The sequence below is a fragment of the Megachile rotundata genome, chromosome 9 (assembly GCF_050947335.1).
Source record: "Megachile rotundata isolate GNS110a chromosome 9, iyMegRotu1, whole genome shotgun sequence".
NCBI classification, from domain to species: domain Eukaryota; kingdom Metazoa; phylum Arthropoda; class Insecta; order Hymenoptera; family Megachilidae; genus Megachile; species Megachile rotundata.
The window spans coordinates 14360053-14379404 of NC_134991.1; the positions used below are offsets into that span (position 1 = coordinate 14360053).

Below are 19352 nucleotides of genomic sequence, written 5' to 3' on the forward strand. Positions count from 1 at the left end.
CATTTGGGAATGAGGATTGAATTGAATTGAATCGAATAGTGATTGCTTTTTTTTCTCGTTATCGGTGTTTCTTTTTGGCAGACAGTTCTGCTATATTCGCGAGAACCAGCCAATTTAGACGGAAAGGACTTTCTTTTGTGCCAACTTACTGTTAGCAGCGTGACGCTAATTCTGATTCGTTTGACAATTGTGTTCGCTGACAAATACTATAAAATTGTAATGATTTACTTTGCTGGAAGTATAATGCAATCCTCATTTTAAACATTTGAAAATTTGGGAATTTTGGGATTTGAGGAACTTGGGGAGTTTGAGATTTGGGGAGTTTGGGATTTGGGGAGTTGGGTATTTGGGGAGTTGGGGATTTGGGAAATTTGGGATTTGGAGATTTGGAGATTTGGGAGATTTGGGATTTGGGAGAGTGGGGATTTGGGAGAGTTGGCATTTGAGAGAGTTGGAATTTGGGAGAGGTGGGATTTGAGAGAGTTGGGATTTGGGAGAGTTGGGATTTGGGAGATTTGGAATTTGGGAAAGTTGGGATTTGGGAGAGTGGGGATTTGAGAGAGTTGGAATTTGGGAGAGGTGGGATTTGAGAGAGTTGGGATTTGAGAGAGTTGGGATTTGGGAGAGTGGGAATTTGGGAGATTTGGAATTTGGGAGAGTGGGGATTTGGGAGAGTGGGGATTTGGGAGAGTTGGAATTTGGGAGATTTGGAATTTGGGAGATTTGGAATTTGGGAGAGTTGGGATTTGGGAGAGTGGGAATTTGGGAGAGTGGGGATTTGGGAGAGTGGGAATTTGGGAGAGTTGGGATTTGAGAAATTGGGAAATTGGAAATTTGGGTAATAGGAAATTTGGGAAATTGGAAATTTGGAAATTTGGAAATTTGGGAATTTATAAGTTTGAGAATTTATAAATTTCAAAATTCCAATTACAACCCCTGCCAATATATCGATCCCAGCTCTTCCATCATACCTGTATGATACCCTCCATCATCTCGTCTTTCATCGACGAAAGTCATCGAGATTTATTTTTGCTCCGCGAAAAACTTCCCGGCAAAATAATCTAAATGCACGGACACGCTGGTCGAGTTAGAGTTTGTTCTGGAACTCGCGATATCCCCCGATGTTATTCGAGTTTTCGTTACTCGATCGATGATACTTTACCATTTGTTTCCAAACAGATACACTACATGAACAGTTCACGGGGGACTAATCCTCTTATACGATAGTATTGCTACGTAACAGTGACACGGTCTAAGCGTTCGACGATCGTATCGTGAAAAATGGTAGGAACAAAAGTTCGTATTGAACGTGAAAAGCTTATAGGTGTATCCTTTTACAAAATTGCGTCCACCATTTGGTTGCGTCTGCGAAACTCTCGAAGACCGATTTTCCATTGGACAATTGCTTCTTCGTTGCGAATGCTAACAAAATAAAAGTACTGAGACACGTTATGGATGGTCTTTTCAGAAGCTTTGTTAATCTTTTCACGTATTTCAAACTTGGTTCATTTTAAGCTGCGGTAACATAGTTCCTTATAATTTTTGAAAAATTAATTTTTTTAATGAAATTTATTTGGTTAGGTTTCTTTATTACAATTTTGTTAGGTTATGGTTATGCTAAGGTTAGGTTATTTTAAGGTTAGGTAATGTTAAGGTTATGATATGTTAAGGTTAGGTTATTTTAAGGTTAAGTAATGTTAAGGTTATGTTATATTAAGGTTAGGTAATGTTAAGGTTAGGTTATTTTAAGGTTAGGTAATGTTAAGGTTATGTTATGTTAAGGTTAGGTTATTTTAAGGTTAGGTAATGTTAAGATTATGTTATGTTAAGGTTAGGTAATATTAAGGTTATGTTATGTTAAGGTTATGTTATATTAAGGTTAGGTAATGTTAAGGTTAGGTAATATTAAGGTTAGGTTATGTTAAGGTTAGGTAATGTTAAGGTTATGTTTTATTAAGGTTAGGTAATGTTAAGGTTATGTTATGTTAAGGTTAGGTAATATTAAGGTTATGTTATATTAAGGTTAGGTAATGTTAAGGTTATGTTATATTAAGATTAGGTGATGTGAAGGTTGTGTTATATTAATATTATTTAATGTTAACCTTAGGTAATGTTAAGGTTATAGTATGTTAAGATTAGGTTATTTGAAGGTTATGTTATGGATAGGTTATGATGAGGTTATGTTATGGTTATGTTATGTTTATGTTGTGTTAAGGTTATGTTAAATTGTTTCATTTGAATTTAGACGAAGTTAAAAAAATGTTCTTCTAAATCAGATTCTAAGTTCGATCAAGTTCAACCATTCATTGTAAAAATGTTTCCAGAAAAGCATCCTCCTAAAAGAGTCCTTATAAATATCCATTCATACACGAGTTTGTATCACTTATTATTTTTTGATTATATTAATATTCAGCGAGAAAATATTTCGTGGAGTAAACTCGTAAATTTCCACGTAACAAATTGCAGTGATTAAAGTTTCTAATTAAAGTTTCATGTCGCAGCCATTTTCTGTGAGCAATGTCCGATTAAAATAGGCTTCGAATCCATTATGAATCGCGCTCCTCGCCATGACACGCGATACAATTACCTCACTCAGGGTGGCGTCGTTATTCTTCCACACCCCCGTACCGTTGTCTCCCTTCAACCACCCGCAAGAGATCGTCAATTTCATTAATATTTCGCCGTGGATATTATCGTGCTTAATAACCCCGAGTTAACGGCCTTACTCTTTCTCGCTGTAAATCAACGCCATTAATACCGCGACCAACGCGCTTGTCGCCTCTATCGTCTCGCCTCGAGTCATTAAAACGAGTAAATAATTCCTTCGCGTTGGATACCCTGAAAGCCGAGTAAAATCGTTTCATTCCGCCGAACAATTATTATTCGAACAAAAATCATTAATGCATTACATCCTGCAAATTGCACTGACAATTATTGAAAATCACGGTAGACAATTTTTAAATACCGGTTCAATCTTACTACTTTACGTTAATAGCGTTGTTGAGAGCAAATTTTTTATCTTCTTTTTTACATATCTTATGTTCCGTATTGAAAAGTTCTGAATTGTCAGATTTCTATAACTTGGACATTTTTTAATATAGTACCACATATCACGTAGTAACACATACTGTATAGTACCACATAGAACAAGTACAGTAACATACACCAAAGAAAAAGTATACAAAAAACCTAACTGTATAGATACACAAAAGTAACTTGTTATCAAAAGAAGAAAACTGAAACTCTGAATAGAAAATGAATGAAAGTAATTAGCAGTAAATGATGCTGACGAAGATTCGCTTCCTGCGAAGTTAATATCAAGTTCCAAAAACAATATACCATAAAGGGGTTTTGTTCAAAGCAACCGTTGACGAAGGTCGATGATCGTCGTCTCCCTTTTAGCATCCATGTAAATGGAAGCAAACTTCGTTGCCGTTAGTTCTCGGAGAGCACGACCCCTTTAAGGAACGGTAAGAGGTACAGTCGAGAGCAAATCTGTCCTCTCTAGGGAAAATGTGGCAATTAAGGGTGAAGAGTCCTTCTAATCCATTTTTAGAGATGTCTGAGGATTTGGAAGTTTGCTGTGTTGAGAATTGCGATTGCAATTTGGGGATTTGGGAATTTCAAGGCTGTGGGGATTTAGGGGGTAGGGATTTAGGGGGATGGGAATTTAGGGGATAGGGATTTAGGAGGATAGGGATTTAGGAGGATAGGGATACAGGAGGATAGGGATTTAGGAGGATAGGGATTTAGGAGGATAGGGATTTAGGAGGATGGTGATTTAGGAGGATAGGGATTTAGGAATACAGGGATTTAGAGGGATAAGGATTTAGGAGGATAGGGATTTAGGAATACAGGGATTTAGAGGGATGGGGATTTAGGAGGATAGGGATTTGGGAATACAGGGATTTAGAGAGATAGGGATTTAGGAGGATAGGGATTCAGGAGGATAGGGATTTAGGAGGATAGTCATTTAGGAGTATGGTGATTTAGGAGGATAGGGATTTAGGAGGATAGGGATTTAGGAATACAGGGATTTAGGAGGATAGGGATTTAGGAGGATGGTGATTTAGGAGGATAGTTATTTAGGAGGATAGGCATTTAGGAGGATGGTGATTTAGGAGGACAGGGATTTAGGAATACAGGGATTTAGGGGGATAGGGATTTAGGAGGATAGTCATTTAGGAATACAGAGCGTTAGAGATACAGGGATTTAGGGATACAAGGATTTGGGTATCTACTGATATGAGAATACGTGAATTTAGGAGTGCAGGAATTGGTGGAGCATAGAATTTGTCAAGTTTGGGATTTGAAGATGCAGGAAAATGGGCAGCTAGGAATTTAGGGATATGCAGACTTGGAGATGTAACTTTCTCATCTTGAGACTTGCAGAATACAGAAATTTAACAATCTAAGAATTTGAAGCCATAAGAACTTCCGAACCATGAAACTTAGAAATCTTGAAATCTGCTACCTTTCAAATTTGAATATATAGAAACTTGATGACCTTTTAATTTGTGGACGTCGAGAAAAAATTCGATCTGAAAAATCCATAACTAAAAAAACATAAATACGTGAAAATAAAGAACCCGTAAATTCACGTATACAAGTATGTACACATTGAAGTATGTGCACTGAAAGTTGCAGCCTCGGACATAACAGTTCTGTTACTGCAACAACTAACACGCTCTTCCCTTCATTTCCGGTCGGTTCAGCAAGCTTGGCCAACGAGCAGGGCTATTTTTGCTCTGCAAATAGATGATTTATCTGGTTGCTCCTGGCCAGATTTCGAGCTCTTACCAACACTAGCATCCCTGTTTCACCCATAGATGTCTTCGAAGTTTGCGCTGGAGAAATGCTGGAGCATTTAACACGACGGTTTGTTTATCAAAGACATCGGAACTGAAGGAAAGAGAGACGTCTTCATTTGGGGACATATTTGATTTAGATATCTCGGGAATCCTTCGAAAGTTGCAGATTTCCCTCGAATTTTTAATGCTACTTCTCCAATGTAAATACTTGCTGACTTAACTTCGTTCTTGATGTCGATTTGTGGTCCTTTTGATCTTTTCGACTGGGAAATTGTGTTTCGCGCAAAGTGTTTGGGGAAACGAATTATGGAACTGTAGTTTGAGATTGCTGTTTCTCTTTTGTGCATACTTTAGGTTTATCAGATTGTGAAATTAGTAAGTTAGCAAATTATCAAGTTTCAGATTTGTTAAATTGTCGAACTATGAAATTAAGAAATTGTGTTGTTAGACTATCAAGATTTTATATTGTCAAATTATCATGTTGTTAAGACATCAAATCATTAAATTATTAAATCATGCAATCATCAAATTGTCAAACTAAGAAATTAACAAATTATGTTATTAGGTTATCAAGATTTTATATTGTTAAATTATCATGTTGTCAGAACTTGGAAAACAGGTAATTAGAAAATTTGGGAATTTGGGAAATTGGGAAATAGGAAATTAGGAAATTTGAGAATTTGGAAACTTGGGAATTTGAGAAATTGGGAAATTGGGAAATTGGGAAATTGGGAAATAGGAAATTAGGAAATTTGAAAATTTGGAAACTTGGGAATTTGAGAAGTTGGGATATTAGGAAATTTGAGAATTTGGAAACTTGGGAATTTGAGAAGTTAGGAAATTGGAAAATTGGGAAATAGGAAATTAGGAAATTTGAAAATTTGGAAACTTGGGAATTTGAGAAGTTGGGATATTAGGAAATTTGAGAATTTGGAAACTTGGGAATTTGAGAAATTAGGAAATTGGAAAATTGGGAAATTGGGAAATTAGGAAATTTGAAAATTTGGAAACTTGGGAATTTGAGTAGTTGGGATATTAGGAAATTTGAGAATTTGGAAACTTGGGAATTTGAGAAATTAGGAAATTGGAAAATTGGGAAATTGGGAAATTGGGAAATTAGGAAATTTGCAAATTTGGAAACTTGGAAACTTGGGAATTTGGGAAATTGGGAAATTAGAAAATTAGGAAATTTGCAAATTTGGAAACTTGGAAATTTGGGAATTTGGGAAATTGGAAGATTTAAAAATTGAGAAATTGAAAATTTGGAAAACTGGGAAATTGAGAAATTAGATTATCAAGTCTTTATATTGTCAAATTATCCTATTAACAAATCGTCATATCCTTAAATCATTAAACCCAATCTAACCTAACCTACCTAATCACCCTAATCAACTTACCTACCTAATCTAACCTAGTTAACTAATTTACCCTAATTAACCACCCTTCATTTCACAGCCTACATTATCAAATAAATACTATAATTTTCCCCGAATTAATCCTCGAATTCACGTCTCGCAATAATTACGCGAGATTAAATTACCAAAACAGTTCAAATTTCTCCAAAGCTTTTAACGTAACCAAGAGAAAAAACATAATCCTATCCCTACATTTCTCTCTCCGTTTCCGCGTCACTCGTAATCCACGCAAATAAAATTTTCCCCAGCGAAGAAGCTTCTTTCCCTTCGATGCTCGCAAACCAAGTTTCCTGTTGCATTTTTAACAAACATCGAGATATTCTCGCCGACGCCTCTCTCTCGAACGCCATCTTTGTTCCCGCTAATTTTTCCCTCTGTTTTCTTTTTCGGCGAGACGCGAAAACGTCCAGGAGCATTTGTCCTTTCATCAGGGTTTACGGTTCCGCGATTCAACGGGTTGGGTTTTTAAAAGCTGTTCCTTTGATCTACACGGTAGATTCTAATTAAATCAGGCGACTTCTCTGCCGGAATTCGAGCGCGCTGTTGCGTTTTTCGCCATTTTCTTTGCGCGTTATTCTCGCAATCCGTGATCAACGGAGATGGAAGAAGCGTTTTCGGACGAAAATTTTATACGGTATAATCTGGCTCTGCCGCGTGAACTGTCAAGACTTTTCATGAATTCTCCAAAAATTATGTCAACCGAATGCTCAACTGTATTTACGTCCCCGGACTGCGAACGTTTGCGAGAGTTAAATATGCAAGATGTGCATGACGTCTGTGCACATAAAATATGCATACGGAAGAGTATGCAAAATATGTCATCAACGCGAGAAATATAAATTTAGTCCGCGGAATATTGTTGCAATATTAAAAAATGTATACGTTTGTTTTGGTTTATTAAAGTTATTGTGGAAACGTGAAAAATATAAATTTAGGTGGCAGAATGCTTCCTGTATTGCGGTGTTCAAAAATTTATACATTCTATGTTTTTAGATTTATTCTAGTGCGTTGTGGTTATTGTTGCGATGGTATTTAAAAAATTAAAACTGGTATTTAAGAAATTAAAATATTTGAGATTTTCGGAAATGAATTAGTTTGATAATTTATAAATATCGGACGCGAACGAATCATCCCCACGATTATTTCAAAGCCACAAAAAATATAAAAATATATGTAAAAATTTATAATTATATAAATCTTATTATACATTTTATTAATGATACTTCGTTACAGTGAATATCGCACCCGAACGTATCATCCCCACGATCATTTCATTATATCACGTCTCCCTCATTAAAAACATCGTCATCATCCCCGTCGTCGATCACTCATCGATACGATCGTTAAATAGATGCCCCCGACGATTGAATGCTCGCGCAATATCGTCCGGATAATCGTGCTCCGCCATATAAAGGATCACGTAGCTCATAATACAGGGATCGTGCGGAATTAAATTAAATAAATCAACATGCGGCAAGGTACGTTACGTAATCTGGATTGCAGGTAAACAGCGGCAGTAAATATCGGGCGGTGGCGTGCGAATTCCAGCCATTTTGAACGTGCACCGAAATATTTCCATATTCCGATAGCACGGCGGCGTAACCGGAAACGCGTAACAGGGAGTAACAGTGTTGCGGTTTACACGAAGCTTGCAGTCACGTAGATCCTGCAAGATGCGCGACTGCGACCGGTTACCCGCTGCCAATTGTCATCCCTTTCAATTTCCACTGTTGCATCGTAAAACTGCGCTGCGACTCCAATAAAACCAACGGCCATCTTTGACGGCATGCAGTTAACGGCACGGTACTTTTCGCGAACACCGCCGTAAACAAAAAGGAAGGAATCAGGAAGTGCTTGGAAGGAAACACGCGATAGGAGAGAACGAAGTTATCGGGGAGCATTCGGTGAATAAACAGGGGAATGGTTACGGAAATATCTAAATAAGTAGTATGATTGCATGTTGTATGGGGATTTTGAGACGATATTTCACTGATTTTGTGCAGCACCTTAAGAGAAAAAGAACTTACCAGGGTCAAAAGCTTCTAACAGTTTGATCCAATCATAAACTTCTTAATTTGGGTGTTTGAAAATGTATACATCTGGATTTTAGTTCTATTTTTTGATGTTTTTTTTTTGTTAATTGGAATGATGTCAGAGCATCACGTCTCCCAAGGGACTGTTACGACATGCACGTAATAATTGTACTATTTCTATATATATTAAAACACAATTGTAATAACAATTTTAACAAACTAAAATGTATAGTGTTTGAAAAGAAACGAAAGCAATTAGAAAGAAGAGGAAACGCTTTCTGAAAAGATAAGTCCATGTACAGAACAGTGAACGTTAGAGAGCATTGAAAAATTAGGCTGGAAGGTTTTGTCACGTTCGCTTTGTAGCCCAGATCTCGTTCCATTAGGCTTCTTTTTGTTTGACCCCCTCTGAAGGAGGTACTCGTAAAGTCAAGTTTCACAGCAACGAAGAAGAAGTGAAAACAAATGTTCAAAAGTGGTTCAGACTTTGACACAAAAAGTTCTTTGGTACTGATGTAAAAAGGGTGGTAAATTCTACTAACTGGGGGATGATTGGGTACGATGATTATGTTGAAAAGTGTACTGTTGTTAGATTCAATGAATGATTGAATTAAAGTGCACCAATATGCTAATTAACTTAAAAAGACTCGACTGATGTGAGTTATTCAATGTAGCTTCAATGATGTTACCTAAATAACTAACCTAACTAATGTATTTAGATTAACTAACCTAACTGATCTACCTTGATGCACTAACCTAACTAATGTATTTTGATTAACCAACCTAACTGATCTACTTTGACGCACTAATCTAACTAATCTACCTTGATGCACTAACCTAACTAATGTATTTTGATTAACCAACCTAACTGATCTACATTGACGCACTAATCTAACTAATCTACCTTGATGCACTAACCCAACTAATCCACTCTGATTAACTAACCTATCTGATCTACCTTGATGCACTAACCTAACTAATGTATTTTGATTAACCAACCTAACTGATCTACTTTGACGCACTAATCTAACTAATCTACCTTGATGCACTAACCCAACTAATCCACTCCAATTAACCAACCTAACTGATCTACCTTGATGCACTAACCTAACTAATCTACCTTGATGCACTAACCCAACTAATCCACTCTGATTAACTAACCTATCTGATCTACCTTGATGCACTAATCTATCTATTCTACCTTGATGCACTAATCTATCTATTCTACCTAGATGCACTAACCCAACTAATCCACCCTGATTAACTAATCCATCTGATCTATCTTGATGCACCAATCTAACTAATCCACCTTGATGCACAAACCCAATTAATCCACCCTGATTAACTAACCTATCTGATCTACCTTGATGCCCTAACCTAACTAATCCACCTTGAATAAGTAACTTAACTAATCTACCTTGATGCACTAATCTAATCTACCTTGATGCACTAACCTAATCAAATCCACCCTGATTAACTAACCTATCCGATCTACCTTAATGCATTAAACTAATCTACCTTGATGCCCTAACCTAACTAATCCACCCTCAATAAGTAACTTAACTGATCTACCTTGATACACTAACTTAACTAATCCACCCTGATTAACTAACCCAACCGATCTACCTTCCCACACTAATCTAATCTACCGCAATACACTAACCTAACTAACTCACCCTCATATGTTCCCTACACATCCCCTATACATTCATATAAAAAATCGATTTGGCCGAAAGCATAAATCTGCCAAGTGTCTTCCGATCACTTATTGCTTATATTCTTTGCACCCCGTGGTCGTCAAAACACGACACGTGACGAATTCGAACAATTTCTCGGCAGCATTTTATTTTCAATAAACCGGTTGCACGCGGTTCGATGACGTTGAAAGCACGCCGTCGCTTATCGTTGACCCCCATAACTTCGAAAGAAAAATCCGTCGCGGGTCACTGGCGGACCCATAACGGGGAACGTGTTAATATTTTCCGCATTTTGCTCATAAATCCTTCGACTTCTAGCCGGTAACCGATATCGAAACACGATTTCAGCTTTATGCACCGTTTACGTCCACTATTGTATCAATATTAATCTTTTGATCGTGAATTCTGCTTTTCTAATCTTGGGTTAATACAAAAATTTAAGGTTTCTTTATACGTTTCTTATAAGTTTATGTATATTTACTTTTGTAATGTTCTTTCATATGAACACATATGAAAGACACTTTTATATTTTCAACACATATGAAAGACACTTTTATGTGTTCTTTCACTTGCATGAGGGCTTTTAATATTGTGACTATGGGGATGGGGAATGACTTGTTCAGATGAACCCTTGACTGAGGGTAGTTTGCCCCAAGTCTCACGGAAATAGCTTTACTCATAGTAAACGGTGAGTTGTCCAAGATTGATAAGGGTAATTGGTCATCTAACCCCATTATCAATTTTCCAGTGCCAGAGAATATATTCTGCAGGGACATTATTTTTTAAGAAGCTTCCCTTGTAGAATAATTCACACAATATTTATTCACACAGTTGAACACAGTCCACATAGATTTTCTAATTATACATAACATGAAAGATTATCTGACGTTTTCTAGAAATATAAGTTTAACTAGTAAAGTACAAGTTTAACTAGCAAAGCACAATTTTAACTAGCAAAGTACAAGTTTAACTAGCAAAGTACAGGTTTTACTAGCAAAGTACAAGTTTAACTAGCAAAGTACAATTTTAACTAGAAAAGTACAAGTTTAACTAGCAAAGTACAAGTTTAACTAGTAAAGTACAAGTTTGACTAAAAAATGAAATAAGGGTAAATAAAGATGTCTGAAATGGAAAATTTGTATACAAAGTGCAAATAAATAATTAAAGACTAAATAAAGTAAATCAAAATAACCAGAAATATAGCTTCTTCACTTGTAATGTATGCACGAGTTATAATATACGGTACGTACTTCAGTTTATCAATATTTACCACCGAACCTAAGCTTCACCGGAAGCTATCAAGTTTATGGGGGAGGAAATAGGGTGACGTTTAAACAAATTTATTGTCGTAGATAAGGGACATGCTTTAGGTCGTAAAACAGGACGACTTATTCAACATTTGCAACTTTTACATAAATGTGTTAAGAAAAAAATTGGAATTCGGAAATTTAGGAAATTGGGAAGCTTAGGAATTCGGAATTTCAGAATTTGGAAATTTAGGGATTCGAAAATTTAGGAAATTGGGAAATTTAGAAATTGGGAATTCTGGAATTAGGAAATTTTGGAATTCGGGAATTTAGGAAATTGGGAAATTTGGAATTCGGAAATTTAGGAAATTGGGAAGTTTAGAAATTGGGAATTCTGGAATTAGGAAATTTTGGAATTCGGGAATTTAGGAAATTGGGAAATATGGAATTCGGAAATCTAAAAATTCGGAATTTTGGAATTCGAAAATTTAGGAATTCGGAATTTTGGAATTCGGAAATCTAGAAATTCGGAATTTTGGAATTCGGAAATTTAGGAATTCCGAATTTTGGAATTCGGAAATTTAGGAATTCGGAAATCTAGAAATTCGGAATTTTGGAATTCGGAAATTTAGGAATTCTGAATTTTGGAATTCGGAAATTTAGGAATTCGGAAATTAAGGAACTCAGAAATTTAGGAATTCGAAAATTTCGAAATGTAGAAATTAATTAAAATTATCCTAGTATCCCACGAGCAACAACACAGAAATTAAAATAACGCGAGATAAATGATAAAGAACAAAAGGATGTCTCCCAAAACGCATGATCAATGTGAAAAAGCAGAGTAATAATTCAAATAATAATACAGACGTTTGCTTTTCAAGATTGCTTTCAACTGAAAAACTCAAACAATATATTCACTTCGAAATCCTTTGAATTATCCTCCTAACTATTGCTTTAGACATTTTCTGATCATAAATCTTCGTCGCAGCCAGATCCTAAGGCACTGTATTCTCTACAAAAATTGCATTCCATGAAAATGTCAAGTTCCTTACAAAGGACACACTTTTCTTAGGCGGTACAATTTTTCAATTGGGGATAAGCATTTTTCATGGGACCGGGCGTGTTAAATGAAAACGATGAAGAAGTCGAAATTTTCGAATTCTTAAATTATCGAATTACTAAATGTTTGGATTTTTAAATTTCCGAATTTCTAGATTTTTAGGTTTATAATCTTCCGAATTCCAAAATTCTGAATTCCTAATTTTCCGAATTCCAAATTTCTGAATTCCTAATTTTCCGAATTCCAAATTTCCGAATTCCTAATTTTCCGAATTCCAAATTTCCGAATTTCTAGTTCTCCGAATTCCAAATTTCCCAATTTCCTAAATTCCCGAATTCCAAAATTCCGAATTCCTAATTTTCCGAATTCCGCAATTCCGAATTTCTAAATTTCCGAATTCCAAAAATTCCGAATTCCAAAATTCCGAATTCCAAAATTCCGAATTCCAAAATTCCGAATTCCAAAAATTCCGAATTCCAATATTCCGAATTTCTAAATTTCCGAATTCCAAAATTCCGAATTCCAAAAATTCCGAATTCCAATATTCCGAATTTCTAAATTTCCGAATTCCTAATTTTCCGAATTCCAAATTTCCGAATTCTAAAAATTCCAATTTCCAAAATTCCCGAATTCCAAAATTCCGAATCCCTAATTTTCCGAATTCCAAAATTCCGAATTCCTAATTTTCCGAATTCCAAAATTCCGAATTCCTAATTTTCCGAATTCCAAAATTCCGAATTTCTAGAATTCCAAATTCAAAAAAAAAAAATATCGTCCGAACATTAAATGCGGTTACAAAATAAATAGTTACTCAGAGAACAGAAGGAGAAGAATCAGTTTTGTGGACAGCTCGTTCACCAGACTTAGCTCCGTTAGATTTCTTTCTCTTGGTAGCACTCAAAAATATTGTCTTTCAAGAAATACCGACTATACTGGAAAATATGGGACAACGGATTACTGCAGCATGTGCTGGAATACATTTCAGAGACGGTAAGACGTGCACGTGATTCAGCAATATAAAGATTGTAACTTTACATTGACGGAAATGGTGGACGCATCAAATATTTCCTGTAATGGGAAAACATTTATTTTCCCATGGTCTACTGGCATAATTTAAAGGAAGGTTTTCTTGGAATGTTGCTGGAGTAGCAACATTTTTATTCGATGTAAAAAGAAATGTCTGTGAAATAAGATTATTTTTTGAAGTTATCTAAAGTTTCAAAGAGATTTGTAAGTCTTGTTTCATTTTTGTGATGAGATGTTTAAATACAAAAAAAAATTTCTTTTGGTTATCATTATTTTAGTTCATTAGTTTGTATTATATTGCACTTGAATAATTAAAATTGAGTTTGGAAAATAATTTCAATTTATATTTTGTTTCTTTTCAATTGTTGTATTATTTAATTTAAGTTAAACTGAAATTATTTTGAAGCTATTGTTTCATTCAAACTGCAATTGTTTTCCATCGTGTATTGAATGATAAAAACGGGGTTGCAAGTTAAACAATAAAATTTGCAATTCATGTTGCAAATGATTTGGTAAACGATGTTTACGAAAATACAAGAAAAGGTATTGTTTCATGGGGTAGATTTTCGAGGGATATTTTCATAAAACATTTTACAATAATAAATATGTAAATGCACTCACGTCATCGACTTCCCAGCCTTGTTTTTGCCAAAAATAACAGCTGACAAAGGCAGCAGCAACCACAGCCAAGGGTCCAGCACCCCCAAGCTCGATCGCCTCGCTTCCAAATACTGCCACCAGTCCACCCCCTAATAACATCAGTACTCTCAGGGGGACCACGAACGGCTGAAACATTAACCGGTTGAAGGATCCATGAGAATGGTCTTCTGGGATAATCGTTTATATCCTGCTATTAACACTTCCATTCTTACTAATCTTTAAATGAATTAACACTGTATTGGAGTTTTGAATTTACGCGCTTTTAAAACTCTTAAATGAAGAAATTCGCGGTCCTTCGTTTTCTGTTTTTGGTTGCCGTGCAGCGTTTTGTGTTTGGAGAATCGTTTGTGACTTCACGTTTTACGATGCCCGGCGTCTTCTTGTAATAATATATTTTGCGTGTTTTAATAAAAATAACTGCGTTCACTATTAAAAATCCATCACACTGGATGTGTACTTTATTTCAAATTAACGCTAAAACTACCAAACCCGTCCGCTTTACTAGTTTCTTATTATAAAGTACACATTTTGCTGAACTACATTCCTTGAAATCAGCATTGATTTTCAAGATAAAGTATAAATATGTGCACTAATTAATATTTCGTCGTTTGTTTATTTATTTTTTAATTTCAAATTAAGTGCACATATGTCGATAAGTTTAGTGTTAAATACTGATACGTGTACTTCATTTGAAATTAAAAATGAAGTCGAAAAATAAACGACGAAATTACGGATTGATTGTTTGATTCTTCAAAAAAATTCATCTGCAAAATATTATGAATTATACTGACAAAATATGACGAAAATATTATATTAACGATATACGAAGATTTTTCAGCGAATATTATACACCGAAGCTCGGTCTGCTGAATTAATTAGTCATGCTTGGGTTAAGAGGTTAATCAATAGGTTGTCGAGTGTCATGTTCTGGAATTTGTCGATAATAGTAATTCCATGTAAGCCATATGCACATAGCTGTTTACCATATGCTACTTTCTATGTGACAATATAATTGCCTTTTTTTAAAAATAGTTTCCGTAGTTAAGGGTGGCAATACCTTTAGACAGATGATATTTGTGAATTTTTTTTTATAGGACACCTTTGTTTTGCATTTTCGAAATTTCAGATATAATTTATTATAACTATTGCCTGTTACAGAATATTTTCTGTTTTGCAAAATATTTCAAAATGCCGGAATTATGGCAATCCTTTCTGGAAGTGTTTTGGCGTGTCTCGTGAATCGGCGAGGGTTCTAGCGGAAGATATATTGCTCTGAAGTTTGCAGACAATGTTTCGAAAACTAACATTCACAGTTAGTAGACGAACCTCAGAAATGTGCAAAATATGTAAAATTGAAGAAATGGCGCGTTTAAAGAAAAACTTTGAATTTTATTGAAAATTTTTGCAATGTTCTACAATAAAAACTTTAATGTTCAATTTATTTCATACTTTTAGGTTCATATGTTAGATAGTATTGTCATGGATATGTGCACAAAATTTGAGCGCGATTGATAAACTAGTTTTTGAGTTATCAGCCACGGCAATTTTAAGAACGTAGTTTTGAGAAGAACGCGTTTAAAGTTTCAGTCCTCCGCACTGAACGTGTATACTCGCGGCGCTAATCGACCATAACCTCAAAAGGGCTTCGTATTTCACTTGCAAATTTTGAGACAATATTTTTAAGATGTTAAACTAACATTTTATAAAAAAAAAATTTTGTAATTTTTTAAGATTCTAAATTCCCCCCTTAAGAACCACAGCATTCGTTTTTCATTTCCGAGATAAATGATAGCGCTCCGTCAACTTTTATTCGTGCAAAATAAAAAATAGATTACTTTAGAAGGAACTGATAGGTTCTCCCCAGACGATGTTTCTTCCAGTTCTGTACTGAAGGAAACAAATAGCAATCTCTGATCTTTCGTATACCTGTACGAATCGGTTGAAATCGATGATGAACAGAGCAAATTTTCTAGCACATCTGTTCGTAGGCAGAACGTTATATTCTTTGACCATTGGAAAATGAACAAACAGAGAAACTTTTCCTTATAGGTATTTTCATCTTTTTCCTTCGTTGTTATTAAAATCGTGCTCATCGATTTCTCAAAGGTGAATAATGCTTTCTCTATGATCGTATATTAAATCCGACCTGAAAATGGAGCTATTTGAAATATCATATGAGGGGACTTTACGACCTTTGAAACACCGATTTCATTCGAACTTTGCGCAATTACTAAGAACGAAAGTAATAATTTTGAAAGATTACAGCAGTTTTTTGTGATATATGACTGCTATGGAAACTGGGAAATTTAGAAATTTAGGAAATTGGGAATTTTGGAATTAAGAAATTTAGGAAATTGGGAATTTAGAAATTGGGAATTTTGGAATTAGGAAATTTAGGAAATTGGGAATTTTTGAATTAGGAAATTTAGGAAATTGGGAAATTTAGAAATTGGGAATTTTTGAATTAGGAAATTTAGGAAATTGGGAAATTTAGAAATTGGGAATTTATGAATTAGGAAATTTAAGAAATTGGGAATTTTCGAATTAGGAAATTTAGGAAATTGGGAAATGTAGAAATTCGGAAATTTAGGAAATTGGGAAATTTAGAAATTGGGAATTTTCGAATTAGGAAATTTAGGAAATTGGGAAATTTAGAAATTCGGAAATTTAGGAAATTGGGAAATTTAGGAAATTGGGAATTTTGGAATTAGGAAATTTAAGAAATTGGGAAATTTAGAAATTGGGAATTTTAGAATTAGGAAATTTAGAAATTTGAAAATTTAGGAAATTGGGAAATTTAGAAATTGGGAATTTTGGAATTAGGAAATTTAGAAATTCGGAAATTTAGGAAATTGGGAAATTTTGAAATTGGAAATTGTGGAATTAGAAAATTTAGGAAATTGGGAAAGTTAGAAATTGGGAATTTTGGAATTTGAAAATTTAGGAAATTGGGAATTTTGGAATTAGGAAATTTAGAAATTGGGAATTTTGGAATTAGGAAATTTAGGAAATTGGGAAATTTAGAAATTGGGAATTTTGGATTAGGAAATTTAGGAAATTAGGAAATTTAGATTTAGCTCCATTTTAGTCCTAAATTAATTTTCTGTTATTCTATCTGGGTCTCATTATATAATTTTTTATAGTCATTGTCAGTCAAATATATTATAATTCTTGTTAGTTATTGTCAGTTAAATACAATATAATTTTTGTTAGTTAATTTGTACTGAATTAGTAAATCATGTCATGTGTGTACATAGCCATATGTACAATGTACATAGATAATTTATATTGCCAAAGTTTAGAATAATAGAGGGTGTGAATTCAACAACGTGTTGTAGGTGGGTGGTTAAGTAACAGCTTTAGAAAACCTAGGATCTAGAGTTCAAAACTCTTAAAACTTATTTAAAATTTTTTTATTTTCTTCAACTTCAATCTTCTAAATTTTTAAATTCCAATAAAAATATTCATTTTTCAAGAATTAACAAGTGAAAATTCATATGTTATTCCCATCTGAACTTAAATACATATTAACACTATTCATCACACGTGTGAACTAATTTATCACATATGAACCTGCAAACCTCTGCAAAATTTGCAGAATTTAAAAAATTTGATCTCGCCAAAAAATTCTCTAAAGACATTTCATACATCTAAAACATTATTTAGACTAAATATTTTCATTGCACGGTTACTTAACATAACAAATTTTAATTAAAACGAATTCTTGAACAATGTCAAACCCACATGTATTTTTATGTACATAATCCAATTTATTCTGAAAACTGGAGCTCTAAAAGAAGATTCAATTGCAGTGCGCGAGAGATGTTTTTTTACTCAAAGCATCATAGAAAATGGTTCTGTTTTCCATATAGAAATGGAATAGTTTGATAGAACGTAGAGCGGTATTCATCGTTGCGACGATGAGTATTACTTCTGTGTATCCTCCATCCCCTTTTAGAGCTTTAGGTTTTGAAATAAATCGAAAAATATCCACAGAAATTGACGCGTTCATTTCCACTTTGATAGCTGTTTAAACGTTTCTAATATGATAATTCATTTCATTTAGAGAGAGTTTCATGAACGAAACAGATAAAACTGATTTTACCGAAATACGTAGATTTATCGGGGTTGAAAAATCGTAGTCATTTTGATTTAAAAATTCACTTACTAAAGTAGGGAGGAACATTCTAATATGAGGGATTTTAAACATTGAAACTTGTTAAATATTTAACTAAAAATATTTAGTTGAATCAAAAGTTAAATACAAGAGATTTTGAAAATGGAAATCATTCATATTTGACAAACTTGATAGTCAATAAATTACAACATGAACAGTTTCATTTGGAACAATTAAACATTACTTATAATTTAACTGCACATGTCACAGTCCTAACATCATTAATAATTTGACAAATTGTCCTATTCTCTCTTTATTCAAAAATCTTATTAATATAAATGCACCCTCATTCTAAAATTAAAAATGAAGCTGAAAATATTGCAATTAATAAGAAACTTGAAAAAAATAAGTAACGATCATCTGATAAATTAATACATTTACTCGAGTTATTTTTATCGAAATCAAGGGTGGATCAATTAAGGGTAACGAAAGAAATCTGCGTCGACGATCAGATTATTCACCTTGACCTCGTCGAAAGTGCACCCTGTTTCACTCCCCTTTCTATTCACTCTGAAATTCTTCTCGTCCTCGTCCTCACTTCATCTCCGGGCAATTTCGTCGGCAGCCACAGTAAATCCGGCCGCTTTTAACGAGCGAGTCGTTAAGGTTAAGCCACACTTTGTGAAACTGCACGGAATAAGACATGCCATTCTCCCTCGTCTTTTTTTTCCCTCCACGAACGGATCGAAGATTCTCTTCCGTTTGAAATTTAATTCAATGACGTTCGTGAATTTCTCCTCCCTCTCTCCGTCCTGTTCCCCTTTGCTATTTCCGATCGTTGTAAAGTTTGCTCGGGGACGGCTTGATTACCGGTAAGATTAAGAGGGTGAGTTAACCGTTACTCGCTAATGGCGAAATCAGTTCAATTTATATGACTTTTTTCCGTTTAATGCTTTTTCTTCGACGAACATTTGTATCGTTCTGGATACAAAAGCGGAACAGATTTATTCTGAAATTCTGTACCTGATAATGGCACGTAATTCTCTTGCATTTCTTTTTGTCGGGAAAGTATATCGAGGTAAATATCAAATAATGCAAGGCGATTATTGGGTAAAGAAACACTTTTTATTCACATATGCTTTTCTCTAAAATATCAAATAAAATAAAATCATTTAATGCCTCTTTTTTACCTGTTGCTGAATTATTTTTTATGAAATAATTTCTTTATACAATAAATAATAGTGTACGAATATTAACTGCACCAGGTGCAGTTAGAACAGTTAGAA

The 19352-nt window shown here is 34.4% G+C and overlaps 1 protein-coding gene across 3 annotated transcripts in view; it reads right to left on the reverse strand.

The window, feature by feature from the left end:
* The window catches only part of Nha1 (Na[+]/H[+] hydrogen antiporter 1), a 155686-nt gene that overhangs the window by 6694 nt on the left and 129640 nt on the right, over positions 1-19352 (reverse strand). For all 3 annotated transcript variants that reach the window (XM_076535650.1, XM_076535651.1, XM_076535649.1), the window contains exon 5: positions 13911-14075. In XM_076535650.1, coding sequence (XP_076391765.1) covers positions 13911-14075 — 165 coding nt within the window. The remainder of the gene's footprint in view (positions 1-13910; positions 14076-19352) is intronic.